Source organism: Lissotriton vulgaris, chromosome 6, assembly GCF_964263255.1.
Source record: "Lissotriton vulgaris chromosome 6, aLisVul1.2, whole genome shotgun sequence".
NCBI lineage: Eukaryota > Metazoa > Chordata > Amphibia > Caudata > Salamandridae > Lissotriton > Lissotriton vulgaris.
In genome coordinates, this window is record NC_141694.1 from 1444038048 (window position 1) to 1444062409 (window position 24362).

Below are 24362 nucleotides of genomic sequence, written 5' to 3' on the forward strand. Positions count from 1 at the left end.
TGCCAGCCAAGTAGCCAATATCTTTGATGTACTTTGCACTTTGTAAACGGTGTTGAGCAGCACCATAGGCTGGTATGAGCCCAGATCAGTGAGGTCTTTGTCTGGTTTAGGACGGGATATGAGTAGCGCTTCGTGTAGGGAGGTGGGAAGCCATGAGGCTTGGCAGCGCCTCTTCGTAGAGGGTGAGCAACCACCACGCCAGGAGTACTGCATATGCCGTATAAAATTAAACAGGAAAGCCTTTCGGGCCGGGAGTCTTGCCTGTTGCTAGGGCCCTGATCTCCTTCTGTATTTCAGAAAGCATGATTGGGTCCTCTAGCTCCACTTTTTGGTTGGGTGCCAGGCAGGGCAGGGGAATCGTGGAGTGGAAGGCTTCAGTGTCTTGTGGGAGGGCAGTGAGCCTAGATTGGAACAATGAGGCATAGTGGTTTGTTAGATCTAGATGTAGGTCTCACTAAATGTAGAGTAGGTCGCCAGCAGCAGATCTTGGTGCCATGATAGGCTGCTGGGGCTATTCTGATCACATTAGCCATGCCAATAGTGTGCTGGATCTATCTGCAGTGGCATATGTATGCGCAGAGTGGGCCACATATTTCAGGCAACGCAGATGTTCCAGGAGGGAAACCTGTTCGCACTGTGCCACCAGTTGGTGATGAGAGTCCCCTGGATTCTGTGCTGCACCACTCTCATGTTGCCTGAGTGTATTCTCTATGTTAGATAGATCTTTGTCAAGCTGCCAGCAGATGTTCCAAGACACCGCCAGGCAATGCCCCCTGGTTGCTACTTTAAAGGCATCCCAATCAGTCATTCTAGACGTTGCTGACCCATGCTTATGTTCGAAGTAGTCTTCGATGGCTATGTGCAGTGAAGCACAAAATGGGGGGTCCTCAAGTGCCACTGGCCACAGGCGCCATGCTGGGACAGTAGGGGGGGCCAGTGTCCCATGCGAGCTGAAGCCTTTGTGAGTTATGGTCAGAATAGGTATGGCCGAGGTAGTCAGTGTATACTACAAAGGGCAGTAGGGACGATGTGCCAACAAATCGGTCAGGTCTCACGTGTGGTGGTGAGGTGAGGAAAAGGAGTACACTTTCGTAAGTGTACTCCTCACCTTCAAATTTTACAAAAGTGATACTCCTCTTTAGCGGTTGGAAAATTACCTATTCCAAGACGACTGGCTGCTGAAGGCAAGCTTCAGTCATAGACCACCTTGGACAACAACAGAACTCCTAATATCATTAGATTTAACCATAAATGAGCTGGAGTCCCACCTGAATCCATCACAGAGGCTTCCATTGATTGGGCCAATCCTGAACCTGCTGAGGTTCAAGGCTTTTCCTCCACCTCAGTGAGTCCGTAGAGACTTGTAAGCGCAGATTCCTCACCTTAGAATATTCTTCAGGCATCATAGTTGATCTGGAGAATCATGAGCAGTAACTCTGCGTGCTGATAGGTGGCGCTGATCGACTTGGTGTCAGAAGTCATATTGCGGTGCAATTATATGCACAACCCTGGCATGCTGACGTCATTTTCTTTCTTTCCAAGCAAACCATATAGATCTGAAGAGCTATCTCAGTCACTTTTTTTCACAACCAAGTTTATTGAGCAAAAGAATGACAAGCATGAGGCACCTTCCCACACCAAGGTCACCACATCAAGATCAATGCATGGATCACATACACAAGAAATACTTAAGCAAGTATCAATGAAGCTCAGCTTTAAAATCCCAACTACCCATCCCAACCCCAACTACACCCCCACCCGTACCCACTATCCCCCCCCCCCCTTCCACACATGTACAGAGGCAATACAGAGATGGTTCATATAAGAGAAGCAAGCATGAAGCAACCTGGGATGTGCCTTTAGGGCCAGAGACAGCGCTGCGATCAAATGTCCTCCTCCGGTGCCGCCGGGGGTTCCAAGGATAGGCCACGGTAGTCAGCCCACCGCTTCCAGATCTTGAAGTGCTTGCGTGGGCAGCCCCGCGCCTCAAAAATCGGTTTCTCAAGACCCATAAAATAGTCCAGTCCCGCCTTCCATGCCGACAGGGGGGGGGCCCTCACAGATTTCCAGGCCCGAGCCAAGTCGCGCTTAGCCACCACCAGGCCCAGAAGCAATAGGTGACGTTTATAGATGTTGCCCCCAACCCCGTCCATGACGTGCAGCAGGCCCAGCCGGTGGGTACGGGGAAGATCCCAGCCCAGGACCTCAGCCAGGCAATTCCATACACCCCTCCAGAAGCCGGCCAGGCGACCACATGACCATACTGTGTGCAACAAGGTGCCAGGCACTTCACCACATCGCAGGCACTCCGATGACTCAATCAAACCAGCCCTCCACAGTCGTTCACGTGTGTAATAGGCACGATGTAGATACTTGAATTGTATGAGACGGAGCCGAACCGCGATAGCGGTGCCACGAGGAGACTCCAGGGCCTCTCTCCAGTCGTCCTCGTCCAGAGTGCCCACGTCCACCTCCCAGGCTTCCCGGAGGGAGCTGAGAGTAGACGAGCAGTGAATAACCAGAGTCTGGTAGATCCTGGAAACCTTCTTGTCTCCCAGGTCGCCCATAAAGACTTTCGCCTCAATTGGGCTAAACTCCGGAAGGGAGTCAAGGCCAGCAATGCTTGGGGCGAGGGCATGTCGCAGCTGTAAGTAACGGAAAAACTGGGACTGAGGCATTTGGAATTCCACTCGGAGGTCTGCAAAGGACTTGAGGGTTGCGCCGGACACGACGTGGCCCAGTTGAGTAATCCCAATAGTCTCCCAACCCTCGAACCCAGCCAGAGTCGCCAGCTCTGGAAGCAGACCGTTGTGCCACAGCGGCGTTTCCGCCGTCAACTTGCCCCACCATCCCATGCGGCGCAAGGACTGCCGCCACACTGCAAAGACCACCCTTGTCACCGATGGCAACCCACGGCGTATACGCGCAGAGTATAGAACGGTGTGGAGCGTATGGTCACCCATAAGATGCCTTTCCAGGGCATATGCCGGATCACTCCTATCCCCATACCACCAATCGTTAAGAACAAGCAGATGCGATGCTTGGTAGTAGGAGAGGAGATCAGACGTGGCCAAGCCACCACAGTAGGTGGATAGAAAACATGTCTTTAGGGCCACCCTGGCTGCTCCGCCCTCCCACAGGAAGCGGCCCAGCACAGAGTTCACCTGGCGAAACCACTCCATGCCTATAGGGTGCGGGAAATGTTGGAGTTGGTACAGCAGTCTCGGTAGCGCCACCATCTTAAAGATGGCCGACCTCCCAAAGATCGTAAGCGGCATCCTGGACCACGTTTTAACATCCGTCTGGACCCGTTCCCACACCGGTAGGACACTACGCGTCCAAGCCACGGCCCGCGAAGTCGAGAGGGAAACACCCAAGTATTTCAGGCCGTCCGTCGCCACTCGTAGATCAGCAGCCCAATCTTCGGCCACCACTCCGCCATGCAAAACCCACAGGGTCGACTTAGATAGGTTAAGGGTAAGCCCGGAGACTTCGCCAAACCCCCGCATGATCTCCAGGATTCGGGGGCCAGAGCGCCGCAGATCCGTAAGGAACAGGAGGACATCGTCCGCGTAGAGTGCAATTCTATCTGTAAGAGTATCGTTCCAGACAAAGCCACGCAGCTGGGCATCTAGCCGCACCCGCGCCGCGAGGGGCTCCATGGCCAGGGCAAATAGGTATGGGGACAATGGGCAACCCTGGCGCGTACCGCGGCCGATTGGGAAGCGTCCTGAGACCGCGCCTGCCACCCGGACCGACGCCGTGACATTGGTATACAGGAGGCGGATATAGGACAGAAAGACCGGCCCGAGGTTTAGGCGGGCCAATAAGGTGAAGAGATACGCCCAGCTCACCGAGTCAAAGGCCCGGTCCATGTCCGCAAGGAGAAGTGCGGCCTGTTCATCCCTAGCACTCATGGCGTCGATCGCTGCCTGCGCCCGCCGGATATTGTGTCGGGTGGCCCGGTGCAGCATGAACCCGGCCTGGTCGGGGTGGACCAGGTCGGCTATGAGAGGCAGAAGGCGGTTCGCCAGGGCTTTCGCCAAGATCTTGGCCTCGATGTTGAGGAGGGAGATAGGCCTGTACGAATCATGGCGGTCAGGCGCCCTACCAGGCTTCAAAAAGACCACAATCTCAGCATGACGCCAGTCAGGTGGCAGCTCGCCCCTAGACCGCGCTGCCTCTAGCGCATTGCGAAAGTGGGGTCCCAGCTGGACGTGGAATTTTTTATAAAATTCGGCAGGGTAGCCACTAGGGCCGGGCGCCTTCCCAGTGTTCAGTTGGCCAAGGGCCTCCCCTAGCTCCTCGGACGCAAGTGGGACCTCTAGGGCCGTCCTGGTCTCCTCCGGGACTGCCTGCGGGAGTAAAGCATCCAAGTACGGGGCAATCCCGCTCTCCCTCAGTGGATCGCGAGGGGCATATTGTGCCTCGTAGTAGCGGGCAAAGCTGGCCGCCAATTGGTCCGGGTCGGTTATGACTGAGCCATCCCCCGCCGTGAGACCAGGTAGCTCCATGGGCTGGAAGGTCGCCTGGCAAAGTCTATGCAACATGGTGCAGGACTTATCGCCCCACTGATATACCCTACTGCGCGTGGCGAGCCACGCCTGCCGGGCCTCCTCATGTAGGACCGAGGAGTAAGTCTGCTGGGCCTGCAGGAGCTGGCGCACCACGCCCTCCTCACCTCCAAGCCGACCACGCTGCTCCAACTCCTCCACGCGGGCCGCGGCAGCCACAATGGCCTCTCGGTGCTTCCGCCGAGCGGCCGCACACCAAGTTATGTCGATGCCCCGGATCGTGGGCTTCAGCGCCTCCCACACCACAACAGCATTGGCTCCCCCCACCAAGTTCTCGCGCCAGAAGTGGTCGATTGCCTCCCGTAGGTGCGCCACGTAGTTCGGCCGCTGCAACTGCCAGGCGGACATACGCCAGCGAAAAGGTTGCCGTTTAACGGGGAGGGTCAGAGTGGCCAGGACAGGGGAATGATCCGAAAGGCCCCTGGGGAGTATCGAGGCGTCCCTAACACGGCTCAGGCAGGCCCCGGGTACAAACAAGTAATCGAGCCTCGAGAATGACCCATGCACCGCCGACACATACGTGAAGGCCTGTACAGCGGGATGAAAATGCCGCCACACATCGACCCAGCCCATACTGCGCGCCGTTGCACTCAACCGGGTGGGGGCAGCCGCGGGGGGGGGGTTAGGTACCACACACGCTCGCCGCTGGCGGTCCAGGCCCACATCCATGACTTCATTCCAATCACCCCCCACCACAGTCAGGACCTCGGGGATTTCGTCCCACAACGCAAACAGCCGTTCAGACAGTGCCCACTGCAGGGGGGGAGGGGCATAGACACTACCAAAAACCACCGGCTCGGAACCCAGCAGGCCTTTAACAAAAACAAATCTGCCCTGGGGGTCAATCCATTGCTTCTCGTGGACATAGGCCACCCTACGATGAATCAGTATGGCCACCCCCCTCGAGCCCCTCGTAAAGCCAGCATGATAGACCTGGTGGTAGCCGAACCTCTGGAGGCTAAGGGCTTTGGATCCCAGCATGTGCGTTTCCTGAAGCAAAAGAACATCCACCATCTCCCTTTTCCCCCACCGCAGCACAGCCCCCCGCTTAATCTTATCCAGGACACCCCGCACATTCCACGTCACCACCCGCAGGGTCTTCGAAGGAGTCACATTCGCAGCACTAGCCATTATCGACACACAGTTCAAGATCTGGCCCACCCTCCCACCCAGGTGCTACCCGCAAAACGACATAAAGCACAGCCCCCGACACGTGTGGACCCACCCCCCCAGCCCGCAAACACAACTCCCCCGTTCCAGCCCAAAGCCCCCCCAACAACAAGTGCAACACCAAAACACCCCCCCATACCCCACCCCCCCACCCCAATACCTCAGAAAACAGTGAAGTACCTGTCGCGGCATGGAGAGACCCGAGCCCAAAACAGAGGACTCAGGGCCCGCCATACCAATGGATCCCCAAAACCCCACCAAGACGCACACTCACCACCCCCCCAACAACACTCACATCCGTGAGGGTCTGAGGCCCGTATACGGTACCCCCCGAGCCACACAGTGTCCCCATGTCTATAGCTGAAGTCTCCACATGGGAGCCGGCTGGTACATCAAGGACAAAATAAGACAGTCTCACCAGCCAAGGCAGAGCGAGTCCATATGCAGCAGACAGAATGTATGGAGGCCCAACAGTGTTCAGCTGCCCGCATCGGAGTGTTCAGAGTCCCTGGTGCCACCCGATTGCGACGCACAGGCGGAAGCCGATCTTTTCTTGGAGCGAGACCTCCGATGTCGGCCCTTCTTGGGCTGGCGTTGTGTCCGCTCCGGCGACGAACCTGGAGACCTGCCCGGGTCCAGTCCCGGTTGGGCGTGGGGACGAAGTCGCACTGCCTCATCCGTCCAGCGAAACACCTCCTCTGGCGAGTCAAAGAAGTGGGTACGAGACTGGTATATGACCCGCAGGCGAGCTGGATACAGGAGCGAGTACTGGAGCTTGAGGCCCCGGAGCTTGGCCTTAGCGTCCATGAAGGAGTGCCGCTGTTGTTGCACCATTTTTGTGTAGTCCGGGAAAATCATAATGGTATGATTCTCAAAGGCGAGGGAGCCCTTGTTCCTCTCCTCCCGCAGGATAACATCACGGTCATGATAGTTCAGCAGGCGGGCTATGACCGGCCGCGGGCGCTCACCCTCCGGCGGCCGCTGGGTCAGGGCCCTGTGGGCCCTCTCGATCACGAAACACCTAGATAACGCCCCTTCAGGGAGCCAGCTCTCCAGCCACCCGGTCAGGAACCTCTCCATGCTGTCCTTCTCGCACCGCTCCGGAAAACCAATGAAGCGAAGGTTGTTGCGCCGCGCGCGCCCTTCTGCATCCTCCACGCGGGCCGCCAGTGTCTTCTGGACGCTTTCCACCTCCGCAAGGCGCTTCTTTAGGCCACTAATGTCCGCCTCAGTCTCCGTGACACGAGTTTCGACCCCAGCAATCCGCTCCACTGCATTGCGAAGGTCCTGGCGTAGGAGCGTGACATCCGCCCCGACTGCGCCTATCTTGGCATCGAGCATGTCTCGAGACTGGGTTATGGCCGCTAGGATAGCTGCGTTGTCTGGCCCGGGGCCGCCGCTGCCACCGGTCGCCCCAGCGCCACCACTCGGCCCTGTGAATTTATCTATGGGCCCATGCTTGGGCGGGCCACCTCCTCTGTCCCTGGTCATGGCAAGCGCCGGGCAGAGCCAACACCACTCTCGGGCACTGTCGCAAGAACTGGACCGGGGCGGCCCAGATGAGGCCCCGGGGAGGGACGCTGCGATCGGATGTCGCGAAAATCGAGGCCCCGGCGTCACCCCAGCAGGACAGGCCGCACCCACACTCGTCCTCACGGGCAGCCGCCCAGGATATATCAGGAAGAATCAGCGGGTCCGCGGTCCATGGGTCGCCGTACCCAGCGGGCCTAGCCAGGGGAGGCGGATCAGGGGGGCCAGCCGACCACCAGTCCAGCCCCGGTCGCCCCCGGGCACAAGAAGTCCCGCCACCAGACTGTCGCAGGGCCCAGCCACGCCGCCACCACTCGCCGGTCATGCAGGGGAAGAGCCGATGGGTAGGAGTCGCTGGTTCCGCCTCAAACTCCAGGCGATCGCGGGCGGAGAGATAAGCCCAGGACGGCGTAGCGGATGCCACCCGCACCCGCCAGGTCACAGCTGCCACCAGGCGTCGCGAAACTCGAGGACCCCGGTTCCGGCCGGCCACCAGGCCGCACTCTGCCGCCGACTCCCCTCGATCACAGGAAGGGAGGAATCACAGGATCTACACACCAATGCAGACTGGAGACTTCACCGGATCGAGTACAGGCACTGGGCACCAACAGTGGGCTCGGGGGTCAGGATAAATGATCGGATTTAGTCCGGGCCGGCGGGAGCTCTACAAGGCTGCGACCGCCATCTTCGCCCGCCAAGCCACGCCCTCAGTCACTTTTTTGACCAACTTTTTCTTCTTTGTTGGCTCTTTTTGAGCAGTGTGCTATGACATGTACCCAACTAAACCTAGAGTTTAAGTCTGTGTCTGATCTCCATTTGGTCTACCTCTGGTTCCTGGAGTCGAGGCATGACCCAAAGGCTTGCACCAGGTGCAAGTAGATGCACCCTAAGGTGGTGAAGCTCCTGGTGGTGTGATAGAAGGCTCCTTGCCACTCCCGTTCTTGAGGCCGATCTCTTGGCGGTTCCCAGAGACAAACCTGTAGACGATAGTCTTCCTGCTCCAAGACTTCATTCTCCAATTTGGGTACAAGAAAAAAGTTGAAGCATTCTTCGGCTTCCCTGACCAAACATTGTGCTTCGAGGCCCCGCTTCCACACTCCACCTGAGAAGCCGGTGTCAGGGCCCGATCTGCTTTACCCCGACTTCCCTGGAGCTGCAGGGATGCCCGCCCAGTAAAAGGAAATTTATGACTCCATGCACGCCATCTTTGGGCACAGACTCCCTCTGGCAGGTCTTAGAATCCAGCGGAGCCGCGAGATGCCCTAGCTGGGTTACCCCTGGCGGGTCTGCTCCTGATGACAGCTGGGTCGTCCGATTCTTCCTGGATCTGACTTGACGCAGTCAAGGTTGCCTACACCCACCACAGCCCCCCTTCCTTCAGGGCTGACCCAGATGCCGCCAACAACACTCAACATACACACCGGTGCTGTCCAGGCCCTAACAACCCCTAGACTTGCCTTACTTAGACAAGCCCTTTATCTCAGCACATGGAGATGAGGAAGAAGCTTATGACCCATTTGAGGAGGACCTTAACCAAGACAAACTGGAATAAGGAGCTGGGTGATGCCAGTGGCCAGAAATTCTCCTGGACACTGGCATTCTTTCCCCTCTGGGTCCTGCTTCGGGGTAGGGCGCATCTTTTGCCACTGTGGGGCACATGGCAGGAAAGGACCTTGATCTACAACTGCTTGTCATTGAGGTCAAAACTAATGTCTTGAAGGGGGTGCTTCACCCGAAATGAGCTCAGCTGAGCCCTTGCTCCCCTTTAATAAGACCCTCACCGACATTCTGCTGGGGTCCTGGGCTAAATCTTGCACAGGGTCTCTTGTGCATCACATGATTACTTATTGCCATCACCCCGCCCCAGGAGACCCAGCATTCCTCTCCCAGCATCCTTCTCCTGAGAGCCTGGTAGTGCAGGCCTCAACAGCCAAGCTCAACCCTAACGCATTCCCTTCCACCCCACCGGGCAGGGAATCTAAGAGGCTAGATACCTACGGGAAAGGGATTTTCTCTTCTGTCTGCTTGGCCTTGTGGTCGGTGAACACCACTGGAGTCTTGGGTTGATATATCCATGCTCCATTGGGCTCGGATGCAAAGCTGCTCCCCATGCTTCACGAAGAGGACAGTGCCTTCCTCAACCATGCCCTGGTAGATGGTCCGGATAAAGGCAAGTGTGCCATCCAGTGGGAAATGGACACCATGGCCTCCCTAGGCAGGACCATGGCCTCTACCGTAGCACTCCACCGCCATGTCACCTAGATTTTCAAGGGATCGTCAGGTGTCCCTCATTGACAGGCCATTCAATGACTCCCGCTTATTCTGCAACAGAGCGGGCATGCCGCTTAAGCTGTTTCAAGAAACCAGAGACGCCACCAGATCCCTGGGCTTTTCTCTGGCTACCCGCTTGCAGCAGCAGTCTTTTTGCCCCTCCCGCTGCCTTGGTCAGGGCATATATGGGTGCCCGCAATATCCGCCTTACCGCCAGCCCAGCAGGAAGACCAGCCTTTTCGTGGCCGGGGTCGAGGATTCTAGAAAAGACGCACAAATCACATCCAGCATGCCCTACAGTCCCCCTACACACCACACAATCACCCCATTGGCAGCAGGATCTGACACAACCTTCCCCAGTGGAGCAATATAACCTCTGACAAGCATGTGCTCCTAATTGTTCAGAAGGATTATACTCTTTCATTTTTGAAAACTCCTCATCCTTTGCCACCATCCCCAGAATAGACCGTCTCTCTTTGCTCATCGGGATGTGCAGGCTCTGTTGGTCAAAGGAGCTATCGAGAGGGTGTCTCTGCCAGAGATAGTGTGATTGCTATTCCCACTACTTCCTAGTGCCAAAATTGGATGGAGGCACCCACTCCATACTATATCTGTGCCCTCTCCACGCCTTTTGGAGGGAAGAGGAATTCAATATTCTTACGTTGGCTTAGGTTCTGTCTGCCCTCGGTCCTGGAGACTGGATGGTAGTTTTGGCTGCAGACTCCCTCATCCTGCAGGCCCACAGGCGATACCTGCGAATCCCGGTGGGCCACGAGCATTTCCAGTTTGCTGTGCTCCCCTTTGGTCTTACTGAATCCCCTCGGTGTTCACAAAAATGATGGTGGTGGTTGCAGCACATCTTCGGAGGTTCTAGACTTCCCCTTCCTCGACGTCTGTTTGCTGAAGGCACGTTCACCCCAGGCAGTCGTCACTCCTCTCTGGATTACGGCGAACCTTTTGCACTTGCTGGGTTTTACTACCAACATGCCTAAGTCACACCTGAATCCTTCTCCGATGCTCCCTTTCATCTAGCCCATTCTGGATACAGTGCAGTTCTTTGCCTACCCTCTGGAGCAGAAAGACCAGGACATTCGGGCTATGACCCCAATGTTTCAGCCTCAGTCCTGGTTTTTGGTGAGTCTGACTGTGGCCTCCTGCATCCTGCTGTTTAAGCATGCTTGGTGGTATATGAGGGCTCTGCAGTGAAATCTGAAGTGCCAGTGGGCACAGTATCTGGAAACTCTTTCCGACCTGGTCCAGATTTCGAAGGAGACTGTGAAAGATCTGCATTGGTGGCTAGCAGACCGCAATTGGGTCAACGGCAGATGTCTCTCCCTTCCCCTGCCCAGAATTGACAGTTGTGACAGATGCATCGCTTCTGGGCTGAGGTAGCCACCTGACAGTGGTGAAGATCAGAATACTCTGGTCTCCGGCAGAAGCTCAGCTTCACATATATCTTCTGGAGCTTAGGGTTATCAGATTGGCATTGCAAGCCTTCCTTCCATCCATCAAAGGCTGGCCAGTGCAGGTGTTCCCGGACAACACCACAACCATGTGGTATTGCTACAAACAGGGAATTGTGGGCCCTGTGCCAGGAGAATCTGCGTGTCTGTACTTGGCTGGAGTGCTAAAACATCTTCCTGGTCGTACAACACTTGGCATGATCCCTGAACACAGGGGCAGATAAACTCACCCTTCGATGCCTTGTGATTCACGAATGGCAATTATATCTGGAGGTAGCTCAAGGTCTGTTCCTAGAATAGGGAGAACCTTGGCCCAATCTGATCCCCAGCACCAAGAACACGCAATATCATAATTTTTGCATGTTGGAGTTTCCAACGTGTCTCTTGCTTAGATATTTTCTGCCTCGATTGGAACTCTAGATTCCTGTGCGCTTTTCCGCTGATACCACTCCTGGCCCAAGTTCTCAAGAAGATTATGACCGACTGGGCCTAAGTTATCCTAGTGGCTCCGGATTAGGCACAGAGAGTATGGTATCCCGAACTCATGAGAATCTGTCTTCTGGTCAGGATCCCCATCGGTAGGATCTCCTGTCCACCAATTGGGCATGGGTCTATGACCAAATCAGCACACTCTCCACCTTCATGCCTGGAGAGTTGAGGGTTTTCGATCTGTCTCCCGAGGGCTGTAATGTAATCTTTGCAGCCAAGTGTCCTTCCACCATAACTTTATACGCCGGACGTTGAGAGAAGTTTGTGGCTTGGTGTTCCTCACCCCATGTTGACCCCCTTTTCTGCTGGAGATATACTTATGTTCTTTATCTTTAGCCCAGCAGGGCCTTGCCGTGGGCACTGTTAAGTGTTACCTGTTGGCTATTTCAGCTTTCCTTCTGTTGCTGAATCAACCCTCCCTTTTCAAGTTGCCACTTGTGATTAATTTTGTGAAAGGTTTAGAGACTTGGTTTCCCCCACCTTTTTTGTGATGCCCCATTTTGGTGTTCACATACCGCATGTGTTCTCCCTTTTAGCACTTACTCAGTTGCTGTTTGTGGCTCTTGACAATCAAGGCCGGATTCTTGGTGGCCATTACATCAGCCAGGAGGGTCAGCGACCTTAAAGCTCTGTCAGTTCATCTCCCAAAAAACAGTTTTTCCCAGACAAACTGATCCTTCTAATGCACTTGCTTCTTCCCGCAGGAAGATGATCTCCCTTTAATTTCGGACAGAACATCACGATGCCTACATTCTGTTTGCTCTACGTCATACTTCTATGGAAGAAAAGAGGCTGCATCGCCTCGACTAAAAGAAAACTCTCTATTTTTACATCGATCGCACCAAAAACCATTGGATGGAAGATAATCTCTTGATTGGGTTCAATGGAGCAAGGAAGAGCAAGGCTATGCAGAAATGGACCATCTCTCGATAGATTGTACTCTGCATTAAAATCTGCTACACATTAATGAAGAAGCTGCCCCTGAAGGCCTGGGGGTTCATTCCACCAGTACCAAGGCTGCTACTACTGCGTTAGCACATGGGGTACTTGCTTTGGACATTTACCAGCTTCTTGAAGCAGTACTGCGTGGACAGTCCAGTCTGTCAAAACGGGCTTTCAATTTGCCTGCTCGGTCATCCAGGCCTTTTTGATTTAAGCCAGTTTGCAGTCTAATACCCACCCCCGAAAGTTTTGCTTGGGTATCTATTTAAGGTGAGGAATCTGCGATTACACTTCTATCAGAAGACAAATTACATTCGATCGCATTTTTTCCAGTGAATACTCTACCATAGATGTCCCATCGATCATCCCCATTATGTGAACTGGACTCTTCATCTATAAGATCCCATTGGACACTGCACACTAGCCCAACATTGATTTTTATGTGGCTCCGGGATTTTGTCACAGAAATAGTCACAAAAGAAACTGTAAGCACAGTGGGACACTACAGCATCACTTCCGACGACTTTGATGAGCTGATCAATGACACCTATTGTAGCGCTAAGGTAGTGTTCACGATTTTCCTGATAGCATCTGATGCACGGGGAATATTCTAAAGTGAGTAATCTGCGATTAGATAGTCTTAATGAGAATAATTATTACCAAAGGTAAGTAACTTGTTCCTTGGGTTCAGTCCTGGATTGTGGTGTGGATGGCTGTGAGGCTTCTTTACCTATTAGCCCTGTGCATCCTTCTTGTCATCAATGCCTGATTGCACTTGTGGTACCTGCAGTGGAACCTGAAATCCTGATGGGTCCAGCATCAAGGCACCTTTCCAGCTCCATCCAGGTCTCAAAGGAGAGTGGGGCTCAGGGTCCAAGCTGCTTTGCAGTTCTGGAGATGGCTGGGGCAACAGAACCTCTTTCTAGTTACCGACAACCAGACAGTGTCCCTGAACCCAGAGCAGACGAATTGAGCTGATATCACTTGGCAAGTCATGAGCGGTGTTTTAATCTGGAGGTGGCACAGGACTTTTTTGATCAGAGGAAAAGTGCTGGCTAGATCTATTTGCCACTTTTGATCATGCAGTGGCTATGATTTTGTGTTTTGGAGTTTCTGTGAGTGTTAATTAGAAGATGAGTTCTGGCTGCAATGGAAAGGACTCCTCCTGTACGCCTTCCGCTGCTACCTATTAGGCCTTGATTTCTGAAGAAAATTAATAAGAAATTGTTCCTGAGTCATCCAAATTTACCTTGATTGGTCCTGGAGAATATGGCACTGAGACCTCATGAGCATTGTCATCTGTCCTGGGGTCAGGTTACATCTTTGGGAGGACCGCCTTTCTCAGCAATAGGGTAAGGTACTTAGCCCAAATTTCACAACTTACACCTCCAAGCATGGAGATGGAGCGGCATCACGTAAATGCGTTTGAGTTGTCATCTGAGATGGTGGATGTCATCCTTGCTTCAACTGCCTTACACAGAATCCATCATTGCTGGGGACTACAACAAGTTTGCAATTAGGTGTGATGCTAGGCACACTGACTCCTTACAAACGAAACTGTCATGCATTTTCTTGTTTGTTCTCTCTTTAGCCTAGCAAGGCCTTGCAGTGGGCATTGTAAAAGGTTATTTGTCTGCCCTTTCAGCCTTTCTAGGTTTGCTGGGTCAGCTGTCCTTGTTTAACCCCTTCCGTGCTCCCGTTGGCCGTCGCGAGCACTACCTCGCTGGTGCTGCGAACGGCCAACGCAGCCCACCCACTCCGTGAAACGCCCGCACTGCGGTGAAATAATCGCTGCGGTAAACGGGTTAAATCAATAACTGTGGTGCGGTTCACTAAAGGTTTGACACGTTACTTCTCAGACCATTTGTGATGCCCTAGTGAAACCTTAACTTAGCCCTGACATTTCTTAGGTGTACTTCCTTCTAGCCTATGCATAGTTGCTTATTGCGTCGTTTTACTCTAAAGACCTTCTTCATGGTTGCGATTGCTAGCTCATTGTGTGAGTAACCCGCAGGCTCTTTCAATGCATCTACCCCACATCACCACAATCTCCAACGAATCGGTGCTGAGAATTCTTGAGGCCTTTTGACCCAAATGGTGTGACTCACTTCCACATGGGGGACGTTAATCATTCTACCATTGCTCTTTTCAAGCTCTTATCCTATTATCATGGGCATCAATTCACCAAAATACCTGGGGTAGCGACAGGGACATTGCACACCATTTGACTTTTTTTTACACATACACACATGCTTAAACATACACACACATTCACACACTCCCTCTCAGATAAACACACTCGCCTGCAAGCATGCACACAACGCACATTTAAAAGCATTTTGTACGCACCTTAGCTGCCAGATAGGGTCATATTCTAGCTCCTAATACTCCATCTTTGCACACTAATAGTGAATATTATTAGTCACTATTTGTATAATAAAGTCTTTGACAGAAAACCAGGAAAATGGAGCTCCAACCGAGTCCATAAGGACGATCTGCTCCTGTGTTCCATACACTGATTTTGCCACCTCTGTGGCCAGGGGTCGCAAAGGCAGTGCCAGGCATGGCAAGGGGCGGGCCAGGGGTCGCAAACTCTAAATGACGTCCATGCCTATTATCCTTTGTTCTAAAGCGCTCTGTCACTCTTCTGGTTTTGGAACTATAGCAAACACTCTCAAAACAAAATAAGTAAAATAAAAATATCTGAGGATTTGAATCCTGCATCAAGCCACTGCGGTTTTCAGTTGTTGGGCAGTACATCCTACCATTTCGTATGCCTGTGGCAAGATTTACAGTCGGACTCTATGCAGGTTATGCCCTAGTAGTAAACAACTATGTGAACTGACCCACTCTGGTGGTCTTGACCTTCACAGTGACTTGTCTTTCCCACAGGCTCAGTTTGACATTGCAGTCGCCAGTGAAATCATGGCCATCCTCGCTCTGACCGATAGCCTGCCCGACATGAGGGAGAGGCTGGGGAAGATGGTAGTGGCCAATGACAAGAGGGGGCATCCAGTGACTGCAGAAGACTTGGTGAGTACACCAACCGTTTGCATCAGTGTATATGTGCACGTGCTCCAAGTGATGACCTTTCATGATCCAGGAGGGATGTGTTTACAATCTTTTTACAAGTTTAGGTTTTTTCTTTACACATCCTTCACGGATTCTAAATTTGATTTCATGACCTTCAGGTTTGACAAAATGGTTTGTACTGCTTCTTTAGTACGTTGTTTCCCTGCCATAAGATGGTGGACTTAAGCCGTAGTATTTCTTCCAATAGTTAGTTTTCCTAAGTCAACCTTATTGTGATGCACTGCTTCTAGATCATTTTCACATTGTCTGGCAGAGGCTCATGTTTTCCGTCTGTATATTTTGCTTTGGAAGAAGCTCTATGTATATTTTGTCTTCTGGTACCAGTACGCTTGACGGTGATGCTTGCTCAGCACCCTGCTTGGTTTTCAACTGTTACCATCCTCCTGTGATTCTCCTAAACCCCTCTGTTATTTTGATCGTTGTCTGCTTTTGTTGTTTGTTTCCTGTTATTATCTCCAGTCCTTTATGCATGCAATGTATTTTTATTCTCTTGCTCGCTGTGCGTCTGAAAAGTGCTTTGCATTTTTGCATTGATTGAATAAAAGTACACATTTTAATACATCATCATAAGTATTAACATGTGCACACTTTCTGTTCATAAAATAGATTTGTCTGTGTAAAACAAGTTTCAAGAACTACAGAGCACAGCATCAACATGTTGTGTGGGATGTGCATTCTTTTCCCAACAGTACGCTACATAATATACAAATTAAAAGTAGCAGTTAAAAAGGGTAGAAACTGTCGCTCTTAAAAGGCCACCAGCGTTTCCTACCAATACCAATTATTTTACTGCTTTGCAAAACTGTAAAAAGTAAATCCTGTGATAACCGAATTTGCTGGACTCATACTCATTCTGTTGCCCCTGTAATAAGAAAGACTACTTGAACTTGGCAAGGATTTGAACCAATGGCTGCAGAGACGTGCATGTAATATCAATTCATGTTTAACTGATTTATATCAACTTTCCTACGTTGACTCGAGTGATCCTCTTCACATTTAAAGCAGAATTAATCTATTATATCACTCTATTGTTGCATAGGTAAAAAGAGGTGACGGGGACCAGTTATAGGGAACTAGTCCGTTTGTAGGTTGAGCCTGGGCAGAGCATGTGCTGCTCTGTGAGGCATGCTGTATTGGAGTATGTACCTGAAGTCCCACCCACTCTCCGCCCATATTTATCATTGGCTTCTGTCATTGTCCTTCGTAAATGCTGGCTTCTGATTAGTTAATAGGCTTGTTAGTCCCTCCTTAGTACCGCCTTGTCTTCGGTTGTAACCTCCCATGGCGACTGGCCCTTTTAGTTCTGTCGCGACACATGTCTTTTTTAGTCTGTAAGCACTCTTTTTTTTTTTTTATGGGTTTCTCCTACTGCAAGCACTTCTATTGGAGAAGGCACCTTTGGGCCCTTTCACCAACGTTAACTGCGGCTACGAATCCTTTTGTGATTGGATCTCTACTGCCCTTGACTCTCTGATCCCTCTGGTCCGTTCTAAATATCGGACTAAAGATCACAGTCCCTGGTATGATCACACCTTAGCGTCCCTTAAGAGAGACTGTAGACAGGCCGAAAGACGATGGAGAAAATCCTTCGACCCTGCGCTTAAAATCTGCTATTCGAGCAAAACAAAACTATATCACAGAGCGGTATGCAGAGCCCGCGCCGCCTATTATGCCCAGGAGTTTCGGAATAGCCCTAACCCCTCTAAATTGATTTTTAAGGTATTAAAGGACCTTATGGCCAAGAGGGTCACTGCTGCCGAAATATGCACAGACTCCCACTGTGAAAGTCTGGCATCTTTCTTTATTGAAAAGGTGCAAGCGATTTATCGCACTTTCCCCACCGACCTGCAGAATTCAGAACCAGTTGGCTGCCCCATGGGCGATGATGTGGGCCTGGACTTGTTACCCCCCCTGTCTGTGGAGGCGTTCGATCTACTGAGCCAGAAAATTAAATCGGGCTCCCCTGCGGACCCACTTAAACCTGTTCAGCTCAGGAACATGCTGCCGGCATGTCGTACCCCAGTGCTAGCTCTTATCAATCTGTCGCTGGCCTCAGGGACCGTGCCCACTAGGTGGAAACAGGCGGTAGTCTCACCCATCCTAAAGAAGGCTACCCTGGATCCTTTAAAACCTGAGAACTACCACCCCATTTCGCTGCTGCCTTGGGCCACTAAAGTCGCCGAGGCCCATGTGAACGGGATCCTGGCTGACCATCTTGCCAGAGCTAACATCTTAGACCCCACCCAAAATGGGTTTTCGTGCGGGCCACAGCATGGAGACTGCCTTGTTGTTTATGGTTGAACATCTGCGCTCCGTGCTGGATACTGGTCGGACGGCGGCACTCCTGTTATTAGATCTGAGTGCCGCGTTCGACACGGTCTCGCACGGGATCCTTCTGCAGCGACTTCAGGAAGCGGGAGTTAGGGGGTCCGCTTTGTGCTGGTTTCAGTCTTTCCTTACAGACCGATCATTCCAGGTTGCTATTCCACCCGGCAAATCTAACTCCTACCCGCTGACACTAGGGGTCCCACAGGGATCATCTCTGAGCCCCACTTTATTCAATCTGTACGTTAGACCGTTGGCTGCGGTCGTCAAGCGTTGGGGCCTGACAATGGTCTCGTACGCGGATGACACGCAGCTGGCGGTCACGTTGAGTGGGGACTCTGATGTGGAGGCCCTTAGGTTTTGCGATGGTAAACGTGCCGTGGCCAATTGGATGAATCTGAACTGTCTCCAACTGAATACTAAGAAGACAGAGGTCATGGTGGTGGGAAAGCAGGCAGGTCTGTGGAATGACAACTGGTGGCCTTCGGAACTGGGATTGACCTCTTCTCCCGTAATGGAGATAAAAAATCTTGGGGTCTGGCTGGACCAGACACTCAGTTTCACTTGCCATACCAAGAGAGTGGCAGCCTCTTGCTACGGCATTATCAGGGGTCTTAGGCCAATACTTAAATTTTTCGATGCCCCCACCAGACAGCTAGTGGTTCAGGCTTCGGTACTATCCAGGCTGGATTATGCGAGTGCATTGTTGGCCGGGATTAACCAGGCTGAACTTACTCGGCTGCAGCGAGTGCAAAATGCCGCAGCCAGAGTGGTGGCGGGTCTACCTAGGCGGTGTTCGGTTTCTAAAACACTGCACTCGCTACATTGGCTGCCTGTGAGCCAGAGGATCAAATTTAAGGTGCTTTGCCTGGCTTTTAAAATCCTTAAAGGTATGGCTCCCCAAATTCTGGCGAACCTCTTGACTCCTTTCGTCCCCTCGCGATCCTTGAGATCCATGGGTCAGAATTTGTCGGTGGTTCCACGCTTCAGGCTAAGTAGAACTGGCGGCCGCTCCTTTCGAGTAGTGGCCGCGAAGTTGTGGAACTCCCTTCCCGCTGAGACACGGGCATTAGATGATCTACTCCAGTTCAGACGGGCCATTAAAACCTTTCTGTTTGCTTAACTTCCCGACTGAGTCTCTTTTTCTTTTAATGTTGTGTTGTGTTTACCTTCTCAGTGCGCCAGGACGCCCCTTTGCTGGGGCAGCTGTGCGCGGTACAAAAACAAATAACATAACCTAACATAACAACATAACGTGCGCACTTTCACATTTTAAGCAGCCCCGGACAATGGAGTCCGCTTCTTTGAAGTGAAATAGGTCTCGCATTTACAAGAGTTTGAGCTATTGCCATTGTAACTGACAATAGCTTAAACTCTCGTAAATACGAGACCTATTGCATTGCAAATGCTTGTTTTTCATTCTGAACATGTGGGTCTATGACCTCTCAAAGAGGTCAGCTAGTCGAACCTCCGTTACATGTGCTCTGTTTTCCAGGAGACACGGTTTTAGTTTAAAGCAGCCTTACCTGCCACTTTGGTAAAAACTGTGTGTTCCAAATGATGTGTCAGTGTTACGAAATGCAACTACTAAGTGTCATAGTGAAGGGAAATAGTTTCCTTTGGCACTGAATGCTCATAATTTCAAAGGAAAACCACTAGACCCAAGAAGGGAGGGGAGCACAAGCCCTCAGGCCTTCCAGGTCACACCTTCTTGGGAATAATTCCTGTTTCACAGTCAGTGCTTAATTTGTAAAAATGTAAGTGCCAGGGCCCCTCGCAGGAGGCCACTGCCAGCTGCTAATGACAGAACGGACATAACTACTAACCATCACAATCCTTCAAGTGTGACAATTCAGACTATTCCATGCAGACCCAAAGCCAGAATAATGGGGTGAGCGGCATGTGTTATTCATTTTGAAAGGATATTGACTTATTGAACGCTGTTGTGCTCATCTCAAATTTTGACAGACAGCGCCACTATGTGGTGGATTGTCACTAAAGCTGATGCTGATAATTAAGTGTCGGTGCTGAGCTTTAGAAACCCCCAGCTCAAATTAAGTACTCAACAGGTGGGGGCCCGAACCAATACCCAGATGAGTCGAGACAAACCAAAACCATGGATTACAGGGCCACCCCCTAAAGGCAGAAAAGAATTGACCTGAGGCACTCCACGTTTTTGTGTTTGTCATTCTCTGGCCGTATTTATCATTAACATACCTTCATTGCATTTCTAACATCATTTCACATTTTCTTTCATATTGTACATCAATTAACTTTTAGGATCATAGAATTAGGGAACTGCTATACAGTGGAATCTTCTAACCAACATTGTTGAGTCCCAATGGACCTTCTTGCTGTCCCTTACTGTACAGGGGGCTTGCGGGCCTGACCGGAAAGCCACTAGGCTCACCAGATGTAATCTTTACTAGATTTAACTCCCCTGCGCCCTAACAAGGAGAGGAGCCGTGGCAAGCAAATCCACGAAGCCTTTAAAGAGCCTTGCTTGAGCTACCCCAGAGGTATACACCCCCGGTAGATGGGCCTCGGCAACCGGCCAGACCTTGTTCCCCTGGCTCAAACACCAACTTTCATCAGTCTATGGGCAGTACAATAGAGTACCATGGAGGGCCAAGGACAATCCCTGTAGTGCACATCCCTGCTCCTGCCCTAAAGACCGTAGTACCACTGCCCCAACTTAAGCTGAGGTTTAAAGCCAATTGTATTCAGAATTCATCAGCATCTGTCCTTGAGGCAAAGGTGTCTATCTGTCTTGTAGGCAAACACGACTTTGTCGTCGCCACAGGCTCAGATGGCAATCTGACCGAACTGGCCTCCCTCCTATCAGACCTAGTTCTTAATTGTGGGTTAAGTTCCTCTTGGGGCAGAGGCGTCTTAGCGAGGAGGTGTAAGGTCATCTTTTACCGCTATACAGGTGAGGCTGTCCATTATCTTGGTCCCCAGCCCCCACCTTCCTGTTTAAGTGCTGTGGGGGCTTCATGGGCAAAATGAGACAAACCCCACTATAAAAGAAAACTCCTAAAGTGAGGCTTTTAGCCCTTAACAGGCACCCCTGCTGCACCGATTTGATCAAATATTCTAAGGCAGTGTTAACATTCTCAAACAGCACAGCTCTTCCCTATGTCTTATTCACATTTCAAAATATCACATCACATTTGAATTAACAATGTCTGTGCCCCACGCTGAATCATGCCATTGTGTGCAATCAATGATATTAAAAAAAAGTAATAGCCCTAAATTATTGTCCCCGGAAGGAAAAACGGCAATACAGGGTCTTGTGCCTAAAAGTGGGGAATGCGCATAGAGGAAAAATCCACCATTCCATGATCAAATTTCTCCACTGTGCTCCTTTGTTAAAAAGAAACTCCTTTGCAATGCTGTTTTTTCTGCTTTTTTCATCAAATGCATTAAAATACGCAATTAGTGAATTAAAAACGCTGCCACTACCCCGCCTTGTCTGGGTTCACCTGTGCCACTTTGCCTCTATTCATGTGGCTCTCATCTTAGACTGGTATTCGTTTCAATACAGTAAGTCCCTCTCTGGTGCAGCAGTCCTAGTGGTCTGACTGCCAATATACTTGTATTCATGCTTTGTAGGCAGATCGTAATTTCCAGTGGTGCATTAAGGTTGCCTTTTCTACTTTAGCAATAGAACTTGGTGAAACACACTCTTATTTGGTTCCAAATTTCTCTTAAGAAATCTGTGAGGCTATGCCTAAAATCAGTTACTTAATTAGGAATTGTTCTAGATTCAGAATTTGTTCTACACCTCATGTAACTGTGCGCAAACAATAATTTTCAAACTTAAAATATTGTGAAGATCCTTTGCGGACTGTCTGTAGTAAACACTTTCATAGACACACACATGGAGTATATTAATATCTGAAAGAAACACGTTAGTGTTAGATTCCTTACCTTAGAATATCCCCAGGCGTCAGTCTGGATCCGGAAACTTTTGCGTAGCAGTACCCCTGCGCGTCGGTAGGCGTCGTCTGCAGGCGTCCCCTGCGGCTCCGCGTCCGTCGTCGGCGTCGTGCGCCGTGATGACGTCGCTGGAGTATATAGATGCCGCCTCCGCGCGCTGACGTCAGTTCTTCTTTTTTCCGCGCCAGCAAGCGCAGATCCGAAGAGCAGTACTCCGGTCTTTTGACCAACTTTGTTATAACTTCTATCTCTTTTTGGTGCCTGGTAGGATGCCCGGTTTCAAGAATTGTGACGGGTGTGACCGCACGATGTCGGTCACGGACCATCACCGACTCTGTCTCCGGTGCCTGGGCCCCGACCACGACGTGGACGCCTGCGTCGACTGCCGGGCTCTCACTAACAAGGCTAGACGGGAGCGGTCCCGCAAGCTGCTTGAGCTCCGGGTGTCGGCCCCGCGTCGGGAGCGGTCCCGGTCCGGCCGGAGGTCCAGGGAGCGTTCGAGGGAGCGGTCGCGGAGCCGCGCCGAGCGCTCCGGAAGTCGTCACCATTCGTCGGGCTCATCAGGTAAGAAACACAAGAAGTCGGGGCGTCGTCATCGTACCCCCGACTCCCCCCGACGCTCGCGCGACGGGCCGGGGGTTCGGGTGAACCCAGCTCCGCGAGAGTCGCCGGCGCGGCCTGCCCCATACCCTCCGGTCCCTGGGCACGGTGCGACGCCTGAGGAGATTGAGGCGTTCCTCATGGCCATGAGGGCGCTCAGTTCTCCGACGGGGCCTACGGCGCCTTCGGGCCCAGTGCTACCGTCCGGGGGCCCTGACGGGTCGGGTGTCCCTGGCTCGACGCCATCGGGTGCTTCGGCCCCGGTGCCGCCGACGGCTCCGACCCCGGCGCCGCAAGGGCCTTCGGGGTCGACGCCGGCTGGCCTACCGGCTGGTTCGGCGCCGATTCCATCTGGGTTACCCCCGACGCCGCCCCCGCGCGGCGCCGGTTCTCCTGTGCCGGCTTCGGCCGGCGCCGGGGCTCCGGCGCCGGCTCCGGGCGGCGCCGTCCCCATTCCTTCCCCGAATCCGGACGCGGAGTCGGACCGGCGTCGATCGACGCCGGGCTCGACGCCGATGGGGCCTGTGAACCCCGAGGAGCCGGTCTACATCGTTGACTCAGAGTATGGAGATGATGAAGAGTACGGGGAAGGTTGGGAGGGGTCTGAGGACCCTCTGTCACGTGAGTGCCAGTATGACCCGGACTGGACAGGTGATTTGGGGGATGCCAGTGGTCTGGACGACTCTCCTAACCCTGGTTTTGTCTCTCCTCCTTCCGTGGAGTCGGTGGAGGGTGCTGCATATTCAGTGGTGCTGATGAGGGCTGCCAAGGCCTTACACCTTGAGCTCCCCGTCGCGGCCGTGAGGCCTAACATCCTCACTGAGGTCTTCAAACCGCAGTCATGCCCACAGGAGCCACTGCTGCCGTTTAACGAAGCCTTGTCAGACGTTCTGTTGGGCACGTGGTCCAGGCCTGCTTCAGGTTCGCCTGTTGATCGGAACGTGGCCAGGCGCCACCGTCCTTGTCCGGACGACCCCAAATTCCTGTCCGCCCATCCCACCCCCGAGAGTCTGGTGATCCAGGCCTCTACCTCCCAGACCGCATTCCCGTCGGCCCCGCCCGATCGGGAATCCAAGAGGTATGACCAGTATGGTAAGAAGGTCTTCTCGTCCCTGAGTCTGGGACTGCGGTCTTGCAACACCGCATGCCTCTTGGGCCGCTACACCCACTCTGTGTGGGACACGGTCGCGGAAGTGCTGCCAGAAAGCCCCATGGAGGTGCGGGCGAAGCTCGGCAAGGCTGTGGCTGAGGGCCGAGACGCAGCTAAATATTCCATATGGTGTGGTCTTGATACGACCGACTCGCTGGGCAGAGCTATGTCAACGACGGTGGCGATTCGTCGCCACGCCTGGCTGAGATCCGCCAACTTTTCGGCAGACGTCCAAAATGCCTTGATGGACATGCCGTTCGATGGCTGTCGCCTCTTTGGTGACAAGGCGGACCACTCGCTGGAACGCTTCAAGGACTCCAGGGTCACGGCCAAGTCCTTGGGTCTTTCGACCCAGCGCCAGCAAACGGGTTCGTTTCGCCCCTTTCGTGGCCAAGGAAGGGGCGTCCCCACACGTGCTGCCAGCCACGCACCGCAACAATCCTTTCAACGCGGTGGCGGCCGTGGAAACCGCCGTGGAGGCGGTCGGGGTCAACGGCGGGGTCAGGCCACACCTCCCCCCGCAGCATCTGCCTCCAAATCCTCCTAGTCCGTGCTTTCGGCCCCATGTGACGCCAGTGGGTGGCAGGGTTCGCCATCACCACGCTCACTGTCGCACAATCACATCGGACAGGTGGGTGCTGCAACTCGTCCGAAGGGGCTACTCCCTCCCCTTCGAGACTGCTCCTCCAGCCATGCCACCGCAGAACCACCGTGTGTCGGGGGACCACTTGACACTTCTGCAGGAGGAAGTTACGGCCCTCTTGGCCAAGGGGGCCATCGAGCGCGTTCCTGGGCCAGAAGTAGGGCGTGGTT

General features: G+C 52.7%; 1 protein-coding gene across 1 annotated transcript in view; it reads left to right on the top strand.

The window, feature by feature from the left end:
• MTHFD1L (methylenetetrahydrofolate dehydrogenase (NADP+ dependent) 1 like) overlaps nucleotides 1-24362 on the top strand; it is an 884753-nt gene that overhangs the window by 221648 nt on the left and 638743 nt on the right. Inside the window, exon 10 of the mRNA XM_086927571.1 lies at nucleotides 15332-15472. Coding sequence (XP_086783697.1) covers nucleotides 15332-15472 — 141 coding nt within the window. The remainder of the gene's footprint in view (nucleotides 1-15331; nucleotides 15473-24362) is intronic.